The following is a 22894-nucleotide window of genomic DNA, read 5'->3' on the forward strand; positions in this document are numbered from 1 at the left end:
TGGAAATACAATGTGCCAAGAACACTAAGTCAATATTAAGATGAAGAACAAAGTTAAAAGATTTGTGCTACCAGACATCAAATTTATTATAAAGTTAGAATTTCAGCAGTATAGTATTGGAGCAAGGATAAATGGAACAGAATACAGTATTCAGAAACAGACCCATATATAATCACTTGATTTATGACAATAATGTGCCAGGTCAACTGGATACGTGTATTTAAAAAAAAGGTCTCACACCATATAACCTAATTTATCTTATATGAATAGCAAACATGTGTGAAGAGTAAAACAATAAAGTTTTAGAAGAAAACACAGGATAATCTCTTTATGGTCTTAGGATAGGCAAAAATATCTTAAACAGGACACAAGCACTAAGCATAAAGGAAAATATTTATAAGTTGGACAATATTAAAATTAACAATATTTGTTGGCCAAAAACCATTAGAAAGAATAAAAAGGGAAGCTGGACTGGAAGAACTACTTATAATAAACAGATGTATATTATATATACATATATTATAATATAGAGAGAAATATTTATATCTATTATATATAAAGAGATTCTCCAAACCAGTAAGAAAAAGCTGGTCAACCCAACAGAAAAATGAGCAAGACCTGAAATATGCACTTCACAAAGGAAATATTCAAATGACCAATAAACACTGGAAAAGGTGCTGAACTTCACTGTTACCAGACAAATACAAATTAAAGCCACAATTCAATACCACTAAACATTCAACAAAATGACTAAAATATAAAAGATAAATAATATAAAGTGCTGAAGAGGAAGCAGAACAACCAGAGGCTCACACAATTCTGGTGAACGTATAAACTGGTATAAGCATTATGCAAAATCATCAGGCATTATCTACTAAAGAAGAAAACAAGCATAATCTACGACCAGGAATACTACTCTTGAGTATATACCCCAAGAAATTAAGATATATGCTTTCTAAAAGATATATCCCAGAAGCACTAATCCTAAATATTCCCAAACTGGAAACTGTCCAAATGGCCATCAGCAATAAAATGGATATATACATTGTGCCATATTCATACCACAGAACACACCACAATGAGAATGAATGTTCTACAACTATGCCCAATAATATAGAAGTTCTAGCAAAGGTAATGTTAAACAGAAAAATGAAACACATAAAAAACCACATTTATATAACATTTAGGAAAAAAGCAGAGCTAATCTACACAGACAGAAAACAGAAAAAGTGGTCAATGTTTTTGGAGACAGTGATTACAGGGGTAACAAAGGAGCTTTTGGAACACTAGTAACACTCTTTTTCTTTCACTAGGTGGTAGTTTCACAAATGTGTTCAATATTTGAAAACTCATGGAGCTGTATACTTATGATATATATTTTCTATATATTTTTTATAGTAACTTTTTAAAAAGATACTTAAATCAGCTTGAAGGGGAACCTCCAAGACAAAGCTGAGACAAATTCAGCATTTAAAAAAAGAGATGGGAAGAAGAAAGGATTACAGAAACACAACTTATTAAACCATAAGTTCATAATGATAGTAAAGAAAAAAATGCCCCAAATCATGTCACCACTGAGGAAGCTTTTGAAGCAATTCTTTACTTTGAAAACTGAAGACTAAAAAGGAATTATTTCTCTTGCTTTTCCTGTAAAATTGATCTTTAAGAATAAGCTAATTGCTTTAGTGAACGAAAGCTCTACTTTGACAGAACAATATCAATTATAATGCAGAATGACAGAATTAGAAATTTATTCTGCAATCGTAATGAAACAACTAGTTCTGGGAACAGGTTAATGGTTGATAAAATAATGGTTCCAGCTTAAATGTCCAATGAAAAGATCAGACTGTCCAGTGGTCAACCTTAGTTTAGCATTACTAATGGTTGTTCTACCAACTATGTGTTCTAACAAGATGCAGTATGAAGCACAGAACATCAACTACGAAAATGTTTAACTCAATCAAGTTTTAATATTTAAATTCCAATGTTCAGGAAATAAAAAAGGAAAGAGGAATATAGCAAATAACACTAAGAGGAAGCCAGGTAAATCCAGAAAGTTGAGCCATTCTACAAGATAAAACAGCCTGGTCTCTTCATTTAGTCAGTTCTAATGGTGCAGGTAAAGAAGGTCTACATTATAAGCCCTGGCTGGCGCAGCTCAGTGGATTGAGCCGCGGGCTGCGAACCAAAGTGTCACAGGTTCGATTCCCAGTCAGGGCACATGCCTGGGTTGCAGGCCACAGCCCCCAGCAACTGCACATTGATGTTTCTCTCTCTCTCTCTTTCTCCCTCCCTTCCCTCTCTAAAAATAAATAAAAATAAAATCTAAAAAAAAAAAAAAAAAAAGATGGTCTACATTATATTATACAAGGTCTGTCTGGAAAAAGTCCAGATATTGTTAATATAATGAGAACAGTTTGCACAACATCAATGTAACCTGACAGGCAATAAGAGTGGACTGGAATGTGTATGAGTGAACTATGACAACTTCACTATACTAGTCAGTGGTGGCAGGAGACAACATTGAGTGAACATGTGTACTGTGTGGCTACTACATTCCAAATGACTGAAAGTAGAGCAATGAATCTACATCAGATTTTATGTTAAGCTTGAACATTCCTCTGTGGAAACTATTTGGATGATTCAGAAGGCTGTTAGAGATGATGCAATGAGTGCAGCGCAAATAAGTGTGCCACAAACACGTCAAAGATGGTCAAGAATCTGCTGAAAGTGATTCACCTGCAACAAGCAGAACACCTGAGAATGTGGAATGTGTATGGGCTACAATCAACAAAGATGGGTGACTGACAGTGTGAGAGTAGAAGCTGATCTGGGGATCCCAAAAACTACTGTGTCTGAGATTTTGATGCAGGATCTTTTGGCATGAAACGTGTCATGGCAAAATGCATTCCACAGCTTCTGCTACCACAGCAGAAGGAACACTGTGCCGCAGTTGCTAATGACTTGATTCAAACCGCTACCAATGAAACAGATTTTCTCAAGAAGGTCACAACCTGAGATGAATTGTGGGTCTACAGCTATAACAGAAATGAAGGTTCAGTCACCCCAACAGAAGACCCCTGTTTCTCCACGTCGAAAGACACAACAAAGTTATGGCAAGATCAAGACCATGTTAACTGTGTTTTTTGATTGGGAAGGTGTTGTCCATCACAAGTATGCCCCTCCAGGCCAGATAATTAATAAGGAGTACTACACTTCAATGTTTTTTGTCAGTTGAGACATGCAATATGACAAAAATGGCCACAGCTATGGGCAACTGGTGATTGGCAGCTTCATCACAACAACGTGCCTGCTCATGCAGCACTTACGCAGTTTCTTGGTGAATCATCGTAGCACCCAGGTGACTTGGCTCACCTATGGGCCAGATTTGGCACTCTGTGACTTCTGGCTTTTTCCAAAATTAAAATCATATTTGAAAGGGAAGAGATTTCAGATGGTGATGAGATTAAGGAAAATACCATGGGGCAGCTGATGGCAATTCCAACAAAGGATTTTGCAGAGTGTTTTGAATACTAGAAGAGATGCTGGGAGAACTGTGTGAGGTCCCAAAGTGCCTACTTTGAAAGGGACTGAGGTGTCACTGTCCTATGTACAGTGTTTCTTGTATCTTCTTCAACAAATGTCTCTACTTTTCATAGTACATGGCTGGATACTTTCTGAACAGACCTCTTAAGTGACTTAGGGAAAATAACCACATGAAATGTATGGTCTAAATTGGATCCTCTTTTAGACCCAATCAGTTATATAACAAACGTTTTGAACTGGGTATAAGATGAGTTGAAAATTTACTGATACAGAAAGGTGTACAATGCAAACTGAACAAAACCGGTTATAAAATAGTACATATACAATGACTTCATTTTGATATATACTTATAGAACAATTTCTGGAGGAATATTGTGGTAGACATTACCAATACCTAGTTCACTTCCCCTCTAGGAACACAAAGGCAAGGACTTCTCAGGCCAGTAGAACTGGGCAGGACAAATAAGTTTTGAGCAGAACAAACCTGTGGTACTTTCTGCTCAAATACTCTTACCCTGATATAGAAAAGATGGAGGAGGTCTCCGACTGAGATATAAAACACAGGATCAAAGTAACCACTGCATGTAAGTACACTTTTTTGGAGTCACCCAGAATCACTGCCGACTTTGCATGAGTGATAAATAAACTTATGTTAAGCAGCTGAGATTTTGGCAGTTTGTTATTAGAGCTTAACTTGACTTAATCTAATTAATATAAATAGATACTAATATTTTAATAATAGTGGTGATCTCAGGCAGTAGAAATATGTTTTTACTTTCTTACTTTTGCTTTTTCTAAAAATTTTCTACAATTTCCATGGGCTGTCTTTTTTAAAAATTATAAAAGGTTACTTTTTTATGTAAAAAATAGTGAAGGGATACCATCAACAATGAAAAAAATAGCCCTGGCTGGTGTAGCTCAGTGGATTGAGCATGGGCTGTGAACCAAAGTGTCACAGGTTCAATTCCCAGGGTACATGCCTGGGTTGCAGGCCATGACCCCCAGCAACTGCACATTGATGTTTCTCTCTCTCTCTCTCTCTCTCTCTCTCTCCCTCCCTTCCCTCTCTAAAAATAAATAAAATCTTAAAAAAAAGAAAAAGAAATAAAGTAATTTCTTTAAAAAAAATGAAAAAATAATAAAAAATAATTTCCTAGATATGGCTGCCATGGTGCAGTACACAAAATACATACACATAAAAGAAACTAGTTTATTTTAGAGCATTAGATACAAAAGACAATTTCCTAGACCTGCCTACCATAAATACAGTACGCATGAATAAAACTCATATAGATGTTTTATAAACAATTCTAACATTTTTCAACAGCTCAATTCTTGTTAATAATTAAAAATTCAGTTGGGAAAGGTCATATGAAAGTGTACATGCTAACATGTTCAAAGCAATTTATCAAGTTCATTGTTATTGAGATATTATTTAGAAGAAGAGTGAAAACTTTCTTTAGACTACCTACATTTTCATCCATAACTGATCTGAACATACATTCCTATATCACATTCTCCTTGGTACTGAAAGGTGCTTTGATCTGGGATCAGTTATGCAAAATATGAGTCCTCAAATTTCAGTTAGCAAGACTATTCATAATAGACTAAAACTGAAACTAATAAAAAATCCATCAATAGTGCAATTAATAAATTGTGGTATATTCAAACCATGAAATATAAAAGCAACAATGACTAAATGATATACAACTAACCACAACAATATGAGTGATTTCTTCCAAGAAGCCAATCACAATATTTCATATAGTACACAACATGAAGTAAATAACCTGTGATTACTTTTTGGGGAGACTATGATTTGCGGTACAAGGTAAGCTTCTGAAGCATTGGTCGATTTATTCTTCAACTAGGTGCTAGTTACAAGGGTGTGTTTAATTTTTGAAAATTCATTGAACTTTATACTCACAACTTACTTCTATAAATGTTTTTAAAGATTTCTTTAAAATATGAAATTCTAGGCCTCTGCTTTCAGTATATGAATGAAAATGTTAAACAAACTTAAATGAATATTTATATTTAGAAAATTTATCTTTTTAGGTAAGAGATTATATCCATATGAAAGATAATTCCAAATTTTATGAGCATGAAAGTTTAGCTATTATTATAATGGAAAACTACATTATTCAAAGACTTAGATAATTCTGCAGCAAAGATGGCTGTCAAAAAGTTGAATAAATATAAACTAACAAAATTTTCTGAATGTCAAGTTAAAAATATGCACTACAGATCTCTAATGAAATATTAACATTATCTATTCATTATAGTTTGAATTGTTCATTAAGCATTACAAATAATCCTACCACAGATGCACAGATAGTCACATCATTTATATTCTATAGTATTTTTCTGAAAACATTCTGTTTAAACGAATGTAAATTAACTTGACTATTTTATACTTGAAAAAACTGAGACAAAGAAAAGTTAATCTATTGATATTTATCTTCCATTATAAAATGTTTAATTTTAAAATATAGATATTATTACTAACAGCACAATTTATAACAGAATAAAAGGGAGCATTTAGCATAATGTGTATCATAGAATGGAGCAATTTACTGAATATTACACATCACATGTATGATATAAACCACAAAAATATTTAAATACAATAATGAAAGGCACTGCCTTCTCCATTTTAGAAGGTTTATCAGTATTTTTATTCCAAGACAAAACCAGTTTAAAAAAATTAAAATTACCTTTACAGCCACTCCTTTTCCTTCAGGAAATTCTAGAAGATGAAAAGTCAATTCTTCAACCCTATTAATGCAAAGTTTTGGGTCAGTTGTTCTTCTTAATGCCTGAACTAATGCCCGGGTTCTGTTATCAATACTCACTCTTGCAATAATCTACAAAGACATGTAAAATATATGATTATAGTATGATACTGCCCTAGTAATACTAACAAACGGTTAAAGTTTCTAAGTTCCATTAGGAAAGAAAACATCAATTGACAAAAAAACCATCATAACAACAACTTGCCTTTTCTCGCTGAAGAGATAAACGCTTTTTCTCCTCTGCATTTTTATCTTTGCTGACAGCCTGCTCAGCTTTGGTGGCTTCTTCCTGTTCTGACTGACTCTTTGAATCATACTTTAATTTGGGGACAAGTCCACCAATATAACCACCTACTAAAGCTTGTACACCTTCAGTGGGACGAGAAAGGAAGTTAGCAATACTTTGTTTAGTAGAAACTGGAAGAACCTCCGGTGTCCCACTGGGACTTGCAGGCTTGTCCATAGTATATGAAGAAGATTCTGAGTCTAGCTTCTTATCAGTCAGCACACCACGATCTGGAGAATTGGATTTCTCTTCTTCAACCTTTTTATCTTCAAGTTTTGATTTATTCTGGAAATGTTTGTTTTCTCTTTTTTGAGACATTTTTTCCTCACGTTTGAAGTATGAATTAATATGATTGGATAAAAAGTAGAATGACTCTCCAAATTTTGTGGTTATACTATTTGTGTAATGAAAAATGCTTTGTTTATCAATATTTTCGTTTTTATCTATAATGTGACTTTGCTTTTCTGGAACAGAACTCTTTTCTGTTGATTTGTCACTATAGTTTTTTAGAGATTTGATGATTTGTTTAATGTTTTTCTGTTCTAACCAGCCACCATCTGATACTTTTCTTAATGTTTTAGAACTTGGCTTAAATTGAGCTAAACGTGAGATCATTTCATTCTGATTTCCAAAAAGAGCCTTTGAAACAGAGTTTAAAGTACTTTTAATACGGGACATACGAATGCTCACTTTTGTAAGTCCCTTGGGAGCAGACGTGCTGAGCCTCAAAATTCCAATATGTAAATCATTGTTGCTTGGAGAGTAACAGTGTTTACTACAAGCAGAGGCTTCACTTTTGGTCCATTTACATCTTATTTTGCTTGTATGAAAACTTCTTTGTAGACTGATGCAGCTTATTTTCCAGTAATATTTAGGTGAGCACAAGAAATGTAGTTGCTTGCTTTTCTGCTTCCCACAAAGACTTCGTGCATTACTAAGGAGGTAAATATATATATCTATAGTCAAATTAATAGACATAACTTAGAAATTACTTTTCTATTTGTTACGACTTTCACTTCATTCCTGAATGCTTCATTTAAGAAATGCCATAATTCATGGTCTTACCTGAAATGGCAAGGAAAAAAAATTAGAATTCAAGGTAAAATTGAAATTGAGTGTAAGAAAAATACATTAATTACTACATGAACTAAACTTGGAAACTTGTCTCAAAAAGAAAAGACAGAATAATATAATTCCATCATGGTTGATACAGATTTCACTTTAAAGCTAACAGAAAATAATTCATCTTTCAGTACAGAAGTCAATGGAAAAAAAGAGTAGTAGGATGTTTTGTGAGCACTAACTTAGAGAAGCTACTCAATAGATAAGTTTTTATACACCACTTAACTGAATGTGCATTTTAGACACTATGCTGTTTTTCTTCTTTGTTGTTAAAGTCTTGACAAGTTTATGTGATGCTAGACTATGTTCTTTGAAGACATGAGTCAGGTCTTATAATTCATTTATTGTAAATCATTTATAGAATATGTAATCTATACGCCATATGTTGCTAGAAGCTAAGACCACAAAGACAAACAGGATACTAAAGAACTTTCAGTTGACAGCTAGAGATAGCTATGTAAAGAAAATTTCACTATTTAGTAATAAGTTCTTATTAAAGAAGTCAGACTAAAAGAAGCTAGTACAACATCTAACAGCTGAGGGGTTCATAACCACAATATAAAAAGAACACATACAATTAAAAAAGGAAAGGATAATCCAACAGAAAAAAACAGGCAAAGAATATAAACAGTCCAGTCACAGAAGAATAAATACTAAAACTTATAAAAACATCTGCATTAAAGAAAGATGCCAACTAAAATAATTTTGTTTTTACAATTGGTAAAAATGTAAGTGACTCCTAATATCCAGTATTTAACAAGGGGCTGGGGAAATCAGATACAGAGAGCTATGTGACAGTATCTAATGAAATATTAAATGCTATCTATCAAATGTTAAAAGGCACATATTCTTTAATCAGAAATTCCCCTATTAAGAATTGTTTGCATAATAGTTCAAAGGTATATACACACAATCCCTGTGCACTGCTTGAAATATCAAAACACTGAAAGCAAATGTATATTTCTTCTGGCAAGGGACGGGTAAATAAATTATGGTCCATACATACAATAGAATGAGTTACCTGTTGGGAACTGCCCTGCCTGGTGTCAGAAGCTGTAACCCTCCCATGGCCAAGGCTGAGTAAAGCGACCTTGGGACCATAAGCCACTAAGGAGACAAAGCTTATCTTCCTAGAGGTGCCACCTCTGCTCCCTTTTACCTCACCCTGCTTGGCCCCAGCAGGGCGCCAAAGACAGGTAAGATTCCTCAAGACAGGGATAATCTAAGACAGGCACAAGTTGTGAAGGGGCCCTCAGGGAAGGACTTGGGGGGCTATAGAAAAAAGAGGGTGATGGGCCTCACCCCTGGGCTTTCACACAGCCAGAGTCCTCATTCTGCCTGTGAAAAACCTCCTAATCTTTTGGCTCTCTTACTTCCCCTGCCTGATTTAAGGCTGAAACAATGCTAGAGGTGGGTGCGGTCCTGTTCTGGAAAGGGAGGTTTCGCCAAGGTAATCAGGTCTAAGAAAAAATGCATAAAATCCTCTGAAACCTGCTTTGCTAATACCCTCAATTTAAATGATAAGGATCCAAACATACAATGAGTTTGTTTCCCCAAAGTTTTATGGCCCTTTAGCTAACTGACCCTGACTCAGAATAAGTCCTCATTGTTCTTGGAATGTTATCTATTATTTGATCATACTGCCTGACAATGACTGATGAGCTTTACCTGTATTCCTGTGCAAACTGAACCCAGTAAAAGCCCACTGAGAAACAGGCTCCTGCCCCTTCTCCTTTGAGAGATCTGCCACCTTTCCTCCCCAAGCAGATAATGTCTTGGTAGACTTATTCTCACCCTTGGTGGACCGGGGGTGCCTTGCGGGCAGAGCCCCCCGCAAATTACCATACCAGTTAAAGAAAACCAGATGATCTGTGCATATGGACGTATCCTTCATACAGAGTACAGTAAAAGGCAAGTTGCAACATCATATGTAGTATATACACACAAAGACACATAAATATAGATATACAGATATGTAATAAATGAACATAAAAGCCTACATATGTAGTTTAAAGCTGTGGCTACACAGACTGGTTGATTCTGAAAGGACAAACACCAGTTTATTCCTGTGAACTGAGGAATAGGGTCAAAAGAAAATGAGAAGGACTTTTACTTTTTATTTTACTTTTGTAATCAGAAAAATCAAACAGTTTAAAGCACTTTAATAGATGGTGCCTTATGAATGGAAGACACAAAGTGAGAGTCAATATCCAGGTAAGTATGAAAAAAGATGCTAAAAACTGGGCAAAATTAAAAAGTATCATCACAGGACAAAGATAAGGGAAGGAGAGAATTCTAATAAAAACAAAACAAGCATTTAAGAAAGCAAACACAACATGAACAAAACTGCAAGGAGTCTACTTTCATTCCAGGACCTGGAGAGAACAACAAGAGGTAGAAGATGATACTGCAAAGGCAGTTTGCACCAGATGATGAAGGATCTTATAAATCTTGCTAAGGAGATTAAAAATCAAACTGTCAATAAAGTATTTTAAGGAAAGGAATCACATTAAAAGATGATTCTAGCAGATCTCTGAGAGAATGGAGTCATGGGACAAGAACCTAATGTGACTGTTCAGAAGATGGTAGTATGAACTAAAATCTTTCTAAATTGCATGTGAGCAATTTATTATTTTAAAATATCCAATTGTCCTGTGGGAAGGAGAGAAAAGAAGCAAACCTATCCACCTTCCTGGCTCTTCTGAGCTCCTCAGGACTTGCAGTCAATATAAGTTGAATTAACATAAAAACTCTAAAATCCCCAATACAGAAATATTTGATAAAATACAAGCATAATTATGGATATCTGTGGACAAAAAGCCATGCTCAAAACCAGTAATGGACTCCTACAACTCAACAACAAAAAACAACCCAATTAAGAAAGAGGCAAAGGACTTGAATAGACTTTTCTCCGAAGATGATAAACGGCCAACAGGCATATGAAAAGATGTTCAACAGGGAACATGATCATCAGGGAAATGCACATCAAAATCAAATGATATATTACCTCATTAGGGTGGCTATTATCAAAATAAATGACAAGTGTTGGCAGAGATGTGGAAAAGTTGGAACTCTTGAGCACTGTTGGTGGGACTAAAATGGTACGGTTGCTATGGGAGACAGTATGGTGTTCCCTCAAAATATTACTAAAATAGAACTACCATATGATCCAGGAATCCTACTTCTGGGTATATGACCAAAGCAATTGAAAGCAGGGTCTCAAAGAAAAGAGATATTTGCACACCTATGTTCATAGCAGCACTATTCACAATAAGAGGTGGAAACAACTCACGTCCATGGACAATCAAAACATGGCAAAGAAATATAACATTATGCAGCCTTAATAAAGGAACGAAATCTCATCACAAGCTATGACACAGATGAATCTTTAGTGAAATAAAAGTTTTTAAAAGATTTTAAGTGCCTGGCTGGAGTAGCTCAGTGGATTGAGCGCGGGCTGCGAACCAAAGCATCACAGGTTCAATTCCCAGACAGGGCACATGCCTGGGTTGCGGGCCACAGCCCCCAGCAACCACACATTGATGTCCCTCTCTCTCCCTCTGTCTCCCTCCCTTCCCTCTCTAAAAATAAATAAATAAAAATAAAATCTTGAAAAAATATATGTAAATAAAATCTTTAAAAAAAAAAAGATTTTAAGTGAAATAAGCCAGTCACAAAAGGGCAAATACTGGTTCCACTTACAGGAGGTTATCTAGAGTAGTCAAATTCAGATACAGAAAGTAGAGTGGTGGCTATAAGGGGTTTGGGGAATAGGGCAAAGGACAGTTGTTATTTCATAGGTACAGAGTTCCAGTTCTACAAGATAAAAAAGTTCTGGAGATCTGTTTTACAACAATGTGAATGAACTCAATGCCACTGAACTATATGATAAGAATGGCTCAAGTAAATTTTATGTGTTTTTGACCACACAAACATAAAAACAGTGGGAAATCCAGGTGAAGAGGAATCACAGACCTAGATCCACAGTCATATTACCTAGATGGTACAGAGACCCTAAACAAATGAAAACTAGTCAGAGCTGGTGAAGTCAACAGAAATTAACATTTAAGAACACTTCCAAAGCACAAGGCAAATGATACTCCTACACTAAGGCATTACCACTAAAGTTCAACTCATAAAGAGTGAAATAAGCAAGGAAATAAATCATCACCTCAAGATTACTAGCAAATATAGCGAAAATGGAAAATGTGTAACCAGGACCTAGAAATAACAGAAAAAACTAAGTAAATTTACAATGCCAATGAAAACACAGAAGGAAAATAAGGAGACGAGAAAGAACTGTACAAAGAGTGAACGGAAAGAGCAAATTTCTGAAATGAAAACTTCAGTGACATGCTAGTTACTAGACATACCCATACTGAAATGACAAACAATGATTAAAAGTAATGGAGCTTGGAAAATGATATACTAGGCATATACTAAACAAAAGAAAGCAAAAAAGCACTTTAAGGCAAATTCAAGGTAAAACTCATTAAATATGCATTAAAAAAGGGATAATATAATAGTAAAAAGAATAATCCAATTGATTTATTAAATCTCAGGTAGTCTTTTAGGCCTTGAAGGACAATACAATCTATTAACAAATAAAGAATTAACATAACATATAATATCAGGTAGCGAAATGCCATAAAGAAAAATAAAGCTGGGGGTTGGAAAGGAAAGGCCCAGAAGGTGGTATTTTAGTTGAGGCAGTCAGGAGAAATGAGTTGACATTTTACTGGAGACCTGAATAAAGTGAGGACACAAATTATTCAAAGTATTTGGAAAAAAGCATTCAAGGCAGTTTGGAAACAAGAATGAACTTTGTCTGATCAGGAACAGCAAGAACAAAACGTGGTTTGAAGGGAAGAAAGAGCAGGAAAAATGGTAGAGGTGGGCTCAAGAGTCAATCAAAAGACAGAGCTACATAAGCCCAGACTACAGTAGAGGTCTGAATTGTATCTTTCCAAAAGGATATAACAATATACATAAATATACTTATCAACCTGGTATTAGAGTGGGGGGGGGGGGACAATTACAGGAAGACTAGATAATTTCATAGCCAATTTTTAATACACCTCTCTAGAAATGACAATTGTCAAGAAAAATTACTAAATGTAAAGAGCTATTAATAAAATCAAGCTTAATTTAACTGTTCCCAAATCACGCTAGTAAATGCAGGTGTTTGGAGAGTAAATGTACCTGAAATGAAGTTAGAGTGCAAAAATACACAGAGAAAAATGTAAAGTGAGGTGAAATCATCAACTAAGAGCAGGGAAGATTAGACTATATTTGTGGGTAGTATAAATACAATGGAGGTATAAATTTAATAGAAAAGAAATGTGGGAATTTCTAGGTGGAGGCTCAGCTGAGGATGGAAAGAATGAATTTCTAGGGACTTCACTTAGTTATTGCAATAATGCAGGCATAAACTGACAAAGATTTGAATTAAGGTAAAAGTACTATAATGGAGAGGGGAGTAACTCTGAGCCACACTTTGAAAATGGGGAAACAACAACACAGGGCAGGAAAGATGGGTAAGGAAAAGGAGGTATCCAGACAACTAAAGATATTTAACCAGTCTTAAGGAGAATAAGGAGAATGCTCTTTGTAAATATGGGATAACTGGGAATGGGCCAATTAAATATGAAAGAAAAATCTCTTTTACTTAGTCGTACACTGAAATGGAGATGTACTATAGGAACGTAAGCTATGGATTTATGTCTGGAGTTACTATCACAGTGACAGCTGAAACTGTAAGACTGGGTTTATCAAAGAAAGGTTTACAGTAATAATTCTTGTGAATTTGGGGATCACAGAACCTGGAAAAAAGTGCCTCTTCCATGAAAAATGCTTAGTTGCATATATATATCTTATATATATTTATATATATTTTATATATATAAAATATTTTCCATGACATTTCAAGATATTCATGGACCTACTAATGTATTCCTTGGATTTCAAATTTTAAAACTGTGGGTTAGTGAGAACAAGGGTAGAGCCTTGACTGCCATAACATCCAGAGTTAGAAAGAGGAAGTCATCCAAGGAAACAAAAGGCACAGGAGAAAAGATAGCCTGAAAAAAAGTCAGGGCAATGAAATCAATATAATAGCAAAGTTCTAAAAACTGATGGATAGCCCTGACTGGTGAGGTTCAGTGGACTGAGTGCTGGCCTGTGAACCACAGGGTCACTGGTTTAATTCCCAGCCCCAGTGCATGCCTGGGTTGCAGAGGCTGGGGAACCCTCATGAGAGGCAACCACACATTGATGTTTCTCTCCCTCTCTTTCTCACTCCTTTCCCCACTCTCTAAAAATAAATAAATATTTTAAAAATAAAAACTGATGGATAATGAACAAAGTAAAATATGAGAAAGATGATGAAAACAGGAAGGTGTCGGGCTAATAGCTCTAACATTTTCATAAATTTTCATAAATGTTACACAAGTGACACAATATGTACTTCAGCACAATTCCTTTGTCAATGACTGAGCCAAAAAAACAAGTCAAAGTACAAGCTGTACTTTTAACTTTGCATGTGAAGTAAATACATAAACTAGTGAAACTGATCCTTTCATTCAACATCACTTATTAAAAGGATACCTCTTTCAAGATTTTAATTTACATCTCACACAGAATTGGAAAAACATTATAAGAAAAAATTTGATTGAAAATTATAAAATCAGATCATGTTTTACTGAAAGTAAAACAAATCAGCTAGAGCAGTTTAACAAAACAACTACAATAGGCTTGAAACAACTGCCTCATAAGCATAAACCCTAAAAATTCTCACTTTTTAAATTCTTAATAATACACTGTTTTAACAGCATTTTCTTGATACAAAGTTTTTTCACTTTTGAAATCTCAATAATTAGGACTGTAAAACCAGAGTGCAACTATTACTAGACGTAAAAACACTGCTTTAAATAAGATTATATCACAGTCCCTAATGACAAATCTGAGTTTTTTCTAGGAGTCACCACTTTTCTTTAATATTACCATTGTATGAAGCACAGAAACCAGGTTCCTCCCAACATGACAATGATGGGAAGCAATGCAATATAATGATGCATTCAGTATCACCTTTTAAAAAATAAAAAGTACACAACTGGCCCCGGCTGGTGTGGCTCAGTAGATTGAATGCAGGTCTGCGAACCAAAGGGTCGCGGATTCCAGTCCCAGTCTAGGGTACATGCTCTGGTTGCAGACCGGGTCGCCACTGGGGGTTGCGTGAGAGGCAACCATGCATTGATGTTTCTCTCCCTCTCCTTTCCTTCCCTTCTATGTAAAATCTTTTAAAAAATAAAATAAAAAGCACCCAATTGTATCCGCGTAAGCAATAGTTACAGATAGGATTAAATGTGGGTGGGGTTAAAAAGTAGTAGCTGACAAAAATACCAAGCAATGAAGTCGTCCGGTGCACTGACATTCGAGAATGACGTAGAGTAGGGAAACCGTTCTGACAGTCACTGGGGAAATAATGGAAAACCCTACCGTCGGGGGAAGCCAAGCAGACTCAGGGTAACTAGGCTGAGAGTCGTGGAGGTGGAGCAGGAAGCGCAGGGAGGGACCAAAGAAATCAAAACAATTTGCACGTCTGTGCCCATCAAAACCCACGGGGGTACTAGGGGCGGAGGGCACTGCGCACCAAACAGCCCCAGTATTCGCAAGCTCCTTCCGTTGTCCGGTCGCCTTTTGCAACCTAAGTCCTGGGGCCTCCTGCAAGCTGCGAGTCTCTCCCCAACCCCCTCTCTGGAAGCGTCCTCCTAGGAGAGCTCAGGATACTTAGAAGGGCTGAATAAGCGCTCGAGGCTCCAAGGCTTCCAGCTTCCGCCTCTGTCCCCCTGCGGCTACTTACCGTAGTGCAGGCCGCAACTACTACCGCGGCTGTGGCGACGCTCTTCTTCCAGGAACCAGCGTCCACTCTGGCCGGCCTGCATCAGCTGAGCTCCCTACACTAACCGAACAGGAGAAGCCCAAACCACCCACTCCACCACTCTGCCCCGCCCCAGAGGAAGTGACGTACAAGGTCAGCGTCTACCCGCCCATCCGGGAGGAGGGGCCTCGGCCAGCGCGTCGGTCTCCGGTCTCACCCCGCCTCGGGACGCGCGCAACAGTGCAAAACTGAGAGAGGCGATAGGCCTGCGTGCGGGCGCGTGCCAGTTCGCGACTGGAAGGCGCCGCCGCTGGGGGTCGGACGAAGCAGTTTGTTTTTTTTTCTGTTCTCTTCTTTGAGGGTTTTTGTTCTATGTGGGCTTCCGTTCTCTGTTAGTTGAGCTTGAAGTCGATCTCCAAGTCTCTCGGAGCGTGAGTTCGGGCCCCTACCACTTAGTTATATCACCTGGGCTTGGCCACCGAGCTAAATACCACTGGAAAGCGGTTTAACATATTATCTCGTAGTAAGTCACCCTGTGAAGTTAGTATATACTCAGATTCTGACGTTTTATGTGTTCCAGTCAGCAAACGATAGATAGCCCTTAGGACAAATGTGGCCCACTTGTTTTGAGTATCTGTGAGCTAAGAATGGTTTTTACATTTTTTCAGTGGTTAAAAAAAATAAAAATGTTTTAGGACATGTGACAATTACATGAAATTCAAATTTCGGTACCCATAAAAAAAGTTTTATTTAGAACCCAGCCCTGCTCATTCTTTTACATGTCAAGCAGCTTTCATGCTACAGCAGCAAATTTGGGTAGTTACAACAGCTTCCCCCCTTACTCCTTGGAATTGAACTAGCAAATAAGTTGAGGTTAGGAAACAGAAAGGTGTCATTACTGTATCTCAAACTCAAAATGTTACCAAGGCTTTAACCCTCTCCCCCTAGGCTCACTAGTACCCTCATGGGTGTTAACCTTTAGCTGCCCTGTAAAACTACTGTGAAGTCTTTTAGGAAGGATAAGCTGCCAAACACTGGGTGCTTGACTGACATTATCATCATTATTATTTTATTAAGATGAATCCAGCTTGCTGGACTCTTGGGGCACGCATGGATGGATTATGGACATCATTATGCCTGGTAAACCCCTGCAGTACATGATCCAGACATGTTTTTTAGCTATACAATAGTTAAAAAATGGATGTACAAATTAAACTTTGCAGGCATATGGAAGTGTCTTTAGTTTTGGAGAGATGTTTCTTTCCATTGTTAAAGGAGAAAATATTCTTATACTTGTTAAAATGATTAGGAAGAAAGACTCTATAGTCCTAAGACAATTGCTGTAGGTGTCAAGACGACCGAATAGTAGGAGACAGATTGGCCTCAACATGAATATGACTAAGACAGATGGAACTAAATAGCCCAAGAACAGAGGAAAAGTCAGTGAATGGAAAATTACTAAGAGGAGACTTTAAGGGTGGGGGTGATCATTGCTAATCTGACTTTACAGGATTCTTGCTAAAGATGGACCAATGTGATGGTCCAAATAAGGAGATGAGGAATTTGATTGTATACCAAGGGTGATATAGGGTGTCAAGGGTGGGAAATTCTACCAAAACTGACTTAACAGAATTCTTGCTAACACTGGACTTGGCAGGCCAAGACAGGAACCAGACAGGAAGAGAGCTTTGAGAAACCTAATAAAAATTTGGTGAGGGTGAAAGTGTTTGCCACCATCTGTTCACCCCCTATTTTTCTTTATTCCCTAATTTCATCAGCCTTTATTAAATACCTGGATTTTTTTTACCATGTCAGAAATTTTCAAAAATGTCAAATCCTCCCCTGTCTTTGCTGTTTACTTTCCTCCTTTGCCCTTCCCTTCTCTCCCTTTTGCACACCCATACCTTTAACAGTCATGAAGTCTGTCGATTCTTCAAAATCTCTCCACTTCTCTGCATTGTCATTTCTGCAGCTTTAGCTTAGGCTTTCATCCCTACAACCCTGTCTTTTTTTAAAATGTTAAATTTGAATTGTACTTTTTAAAACTGAGGTAAAATTGACATAATATATTAGTTTCAGGTGTACAATGCAATGGTTCAATACTTGTGTATATTGCAAAATGATTACCTAAATAATTCCAGTTAACATCCATTACCCTGAATTGTGTAATATTACAGTCATGTGCCATATAACAACGTTCTGATCAACAATAGATCACACATACGATGATGATATACCATATAGCCTAGGTGTGTATTCGGTTGGCCAAAAAGCTCATTTGTTTTTTTTGTAAGGTAGCTCTAGTAGTGCGTATTTGTCTTTAACTTCATTTGAAACAATTTTGTTAGATTGTATTGTGACAGCTGTCTTATCAATGTACATTTTTAAAAAATCAAATTGGTGAATTTTTATATATCCATTTTAATATTGAAGATGGAACAAATATGTAACATTTTTGGTGTATTATACTTTATTATTTCAAGAAATGTAAAAATACAACTGAAATGCAAAAAATGATTTGTGCAATGTATGGAGAAGGTGCTGTGACTGAGTGAATGTGTCTAAAGCGGTTAGCGAAGTTTTATGCTGGAGATTTCTTGCTGGATGATGCTCCACATTTGGGTAGACCGGTTGAAGTTGATAGCAATCAAGTTGAGACATTAACTGAGAACAATCAACATTATACCACATGGGAGACAGCAGATATACTCAAAATACCCAAATTAATAAAGTTATTGGTGAAAATGGAAAATTTGTCTTTTATTTTACGGATAAAACCAAAAGGACTTCTTGGCTGCCCCAATAGTAGGCTCTACCATCTAGGTTTGTGTAAGTACTCTATGATGCTCATACAGCAATCTAGTTGCCTAACAACACATTTCTCAGAATGTATTCCTGTTTTTATCTAACCTGGTTTTCCAGCCTGTAACTGACCTGCAACTCAGTCATTCTCTTCTGTGTAGTCAAGGTAATCTTTCTAAAGTATAAGTTCAATCACACGTTTTCCCTGATAAAGTTTTTGCTGGTGCTTTATCTCCATAGAATAAAATGCATGGCAGAACAGGCTCTGAAGCTGCCAACCTTCCAGCCTTAATTTCACCAACTTGCTCCTTGCTGTTTACTCTCCAGCCATACCTAAAATATCCCAATACCTTGTGCCTTTTCATAATTCCGTGTCTTTGCTCATTCCTCCTTCAAAACCAGGAAGCCTACAAAACTAAACTGTTACCTCCAACAATAGTGATTCTTGTGTTTATCAAAAAAAGTTGAAAACTTATGTTCACACAAAAACCTACAGACATGTTTATAGCAGCTTTATTCATAATTGCCAAACTTGGAAGCAACCAAGATGTCCTCTGGTAGGTGAGTGTATAAATAAACTGATACTTCCAGACAATGGAATATTATTACACACTGATAAGAAATGAGTGTCAACCCATGGAAGAAGCTTACATGCTTATTACTAATTGAAAGAAGCAAATACTGTATGATCCCAACTATATCACATTCTGAAAAAAGCAAAACTATGGAGACAGTAAAAAGATCAGTAGTGGTTAGTTGGGATGGCAGGAGTGGGGTGAACAGGTAGAGCCCAGAGGATTTTTAGGGCAGTGAAGATACTCGGTATGACACTACAATGATGGATACATGTCATAAACATTTGTCCAGACCCACAGAGTGTACAATACCAAAAGTAAACCTTAAGGTAAACTGTGAACTTTGGGGTATTTTGATGCATCAATGTAGGTTCATTGATTGTAACAAATGTACCACACTATGGGGGATGTTGATACTAAGGGACACTATGTATGTGTGGGGGCAGGGACTCTTTGGGAAATTTCTGTACTGTCCTCTCAATTTTTCTGTGAACCAAAAACCTATCTAAAAATATTGCCTTTAAAAAGAAAAAAAACCCACAGGGAAGCCTTATCTTACTACTTCACAGAGTAAATCATTCCTTCCATGTGTTATTGCTTCTCTTACTGCCCTGTCTGCACAGTATTGTAATTTATTAATTTATGTGCCTATGAGTTTCCTGTAGGCCAGGAGAATAGCATAACTATATTCCTATCTTCTGGATCTAGCATAAATGCCCAGAAAATAGTAGATGCTCTAAAATTCTATATTGTTGAATTGAATTTTAATTTTATTCTATAGATTACTAGTTAATACATTGAAATATAAAATAAAACCCATTCATGATATGTTTGGTGTTGGAAAAAGTTTTAAGAGAATAGTGAATTTCAGTTCATTTCAAACAAAATAAATTCAGTAGTGTGTAAAATAGGATATTACATTGTTTTTAATAGCAGATTAATAATAATAGCATTTATGAAGCATCATACTTATAATAATGTGAAATACAGTAATCATTCAATCCTATTATGTTCTTTTGCTGCTAAACCAAATAGATATCCACATTGCTCCTCTATCATTTATGTGCTGTTTTTATTCCACTTACAAGGTCTAGTTTAGATCTTTTCTCTAAATCCTTAGTCAACCTCTCTTTCTACTAACAAGGTCTGGCTCATAATTGAGTTCTACACAAAGAACTTCTAGTCTCTTTTGATTGTCCAAACAAAACTCAATGCTATTTCCAAAAATAAATGTAGTCATATCACTGCATGATATTTTTTTAAATTACCCGAGTAAGGGATATGCCAGGAAAGAATTCAAGATGAGTAGTTACTGTGGTAAGTAGAATGATAGCCTCCTAATAAAAGCCCTTGCCCCAATCCATGAACTGGTATGTTATTGGCAAAAGGGACTTTACAGATGTGATTATGAGTACAAATTTTAAGAAAGGGAAATTATTTTGGATGATCCGTTTTGGCTCAATCTGATCACATGAGCCATTAAAGGCAGAGAACTTCCTTAGTTTGGAAGCAATTAAATGTGGCCGAATGGTAGTGGGAGATATTCTTTAGTGGTAGGGATGGTGGGGAGAAGTGGGGACAATTTGACAAGAAATATAGGGGGCTTACAGAGTTAAGAGATACTCCTTGCTGACCGCCAACAAGAAAATGGACACCTTTCTTCTATAATTACATGAAACTGAACTATGCCAACATCCTAAGTTATCTTTAAAAGCATCTTCTCCCCCAAGGCCACCCTGGGCTAACTGACATCTTGATTTTTGACCTTGTGAGATCTGGTGCAGAGGAACCAGTTGACCCCTACCTGGGCTTCTGACCTATAGAATTGTGACATAATAAATCTGAGTTGTTTTAAGTTACTAAGTGATACTTTGTTTCAACAGCAATAGAATACACTATAATTACTTTTTCATAGTTTGAGGAAATGAAGGCAAGGACTTTATCTGTTCTATCCTTAGCATCTAGGCCTGGCATTTAGTGATTACTCAGTAAATATTTGACAAGTGCATCATGATTGAATTAGATTCATTGATTCAACAGTTATTTTCTGAGTGTCTACTATGTTCCTATCAAAAAGCACCAAGCTGTTTAATAAAGCTATTTGATAAAAAAAAATTGCAGGGAAGTCATGGTGTAAGTTTAGGTAATTATATTACTAATATGGAAAGAGTACAAATAAGGATATGCACCCAATATTATTAGAACTCAGAGCAGGGATACCCAGCCCAACTCATAGAGTTAGAAAAACTTACTTGGAAAGTGAATTTCTGAGATGAGACTTAAAAGATGAAGTTGTTAGAAAGACAGATGGCAGCAGTGGAGGTGGTAAAGGTGTAGAAGAAGGGAGATAGCTCTATGGAGAGAATAGATATCATGATCAAACCCAATGAGATAAGATACAAATAGTTACTAAGCACTCACCAGTACTCATGAAAAGAACTATGATCTTTTCCATATTGCTGGTCCTGGAAGAGAGTTGGGGGACAGCTGAGGCTGAGCTTGGACTTAATCTTCTTGGTAATCAGAGTCATTGTTAGATTTTAAGAAGATTGTTAGAAGAGTACTATCTATGGTCAGACTTTTTAAAAATTAATCCTTACCCAAGGATATGTTTATTGATTTTAGAGAAAGAGGAATGAAAAGAGAGACAGAGAACATCAATGTGAAAATAGAAACATACCTGTTGCCTCCTGTACATACCCTGACTGAGGATCAAACCCGCAACCCAGCTATATGCCCTGACCAGGAATGAAACCACAACCTTTTGGTGTACTGGACAATGCTCCAACTAACTGAGCCACCTGGCCAAAGCAAATACAAGTTTTATGTAGATTCCTTTTGGCATCATGAGAGGACAAGATTTGAAGAAAATGAGCTCTGTTATGGTTATCTATTTTCCTATTTAATCTATTTTTTTCTTTACCTCCCAAAATTGCCTTAAGTACTTTACCTCTAATCAATCAAGCTTAAAACAAGACATCCCCAGAGGAGGTAAACCAGTTTGTATGATGTACTTTTCTGGGTGAACAAACAATAGTTTTATTAACAAAAAGTTTATATTTCAGGTTTTAGCATAAAAGTAACAACACAAAGTTAAAATCTTAAAGACACAAGCAATGATATTTTCTTTAACTTTCTTTTGATTCTGACATATTTTACTTTTTATGTAATACTTTTATAGGTTATTTCTTCACTTAATACTTATTTGGAAATTATCCAGTTAAAAATTTGGCAAAAATCTTAATACGCCCTGCTATTAAATGTTATTGCCATTTTCTTCTAGGCAAGTATCAATATTTGTGTTACTTAACTTCAGAGTTAAGGCAGTATTGGAGCCCTAGCCTTATTTAACTTTTACTGGTTGTAATACCTTGAGCAAATAACTTCTACAAGCCTCTCTTTCTTCATTAGTAAAAGTTCTCAGAATCCCAATTTAACCCCCTGAGGTTATTACGGTCTACAGCCAGGGGAGGAGGTACTATGATTGGACAGCATGGTAAGGCTACCTCAAACTCCTCAACAATGCCCTAAGAAGTTGGGTCATTTAAGAAAACAGCAGCTTCCTCACAACCACAGAATTTTTATTTGGAAAAAGGTTTTTTTTCTTTTTCTTTTCCCAGAAGAAGGAGGGGACTGCAGGGCAGAAAAACAAAGAGGCTGGGCCACACAGCAAGTATATGAATGCTGGTTGGAACTATGAATGAATCAGTACTTACATGCAAGAGAGCAAGCAGCCCTTTTCCTTTAGTGTTTTTTACAGTCCCCAAGAGGTAGAGATTTGTTAGGGACTAACACTGCTCGGGAAGTGTAGCACTTGTGAAAACCAAGGGCTTTGAAATTGGGCCGACCTAAATGTCTGTATTAGCTTTGCCATTTATTTGAGCAAATT

At 36.4% G+C, this 22894-nt stretch overlaps 1 protein-coding gene across 3 annotated transcripts in view; it reads right to left on the minus strand.

Annotated features, from left to right (window-relative positions):
- Window positions 1-15749, minus strand: part of PNPLA8 (patatin like phospholipase domain containing 8) — a 54291-nt gene extending 38542 nt beyond the window's left edge. For 2 of the 3 annotated variants that reach the window (XM_045828367.1, XM_045828366.1), the window contains exons 1-3: window positions 15611-15749; window positions 6547-7692; window positions 6264-6413 (exon numbers count right to left, since the gene is read on the minus strand). In XM_045828367.1, the coding sequence (XP_045684323.1) occupies window positions 6264-6413; window positions 6547-7605 (1209 nt within the window). In that variant the 5' untranslated portion in view covers window positions 7606-7692; window positions 15611-15749. The remainder of the gene's footprint in view (window positions 1-6263; window positions 6414-6546; window positions 7693-15610) is intronic. The other variant, XM_045828368.1, reaches the window with a different exon arrangement.
- Window positions 15750-22894: the final 7145 nt, after the last annotated feature.

The sequence above is a fragment of the Phyllostomus hastatus genome, unplaced genomic scaffold, assembly GCF_019186645.2.
Source record: "Phyllostomus hastatus isolate PE091 unplaced genomic scaffold, TTU_PhHast_1.1 phas_scaffold_78, whole genome shotgun sequence".
NCBI classification, from domain to species: domain Eukaryota; kingdom Metazoa; phylum Chordata; class Mammalia; order Chiroptera; family Phyllostomidae; genus Phyllostomus; species Phyllostomus hastatus.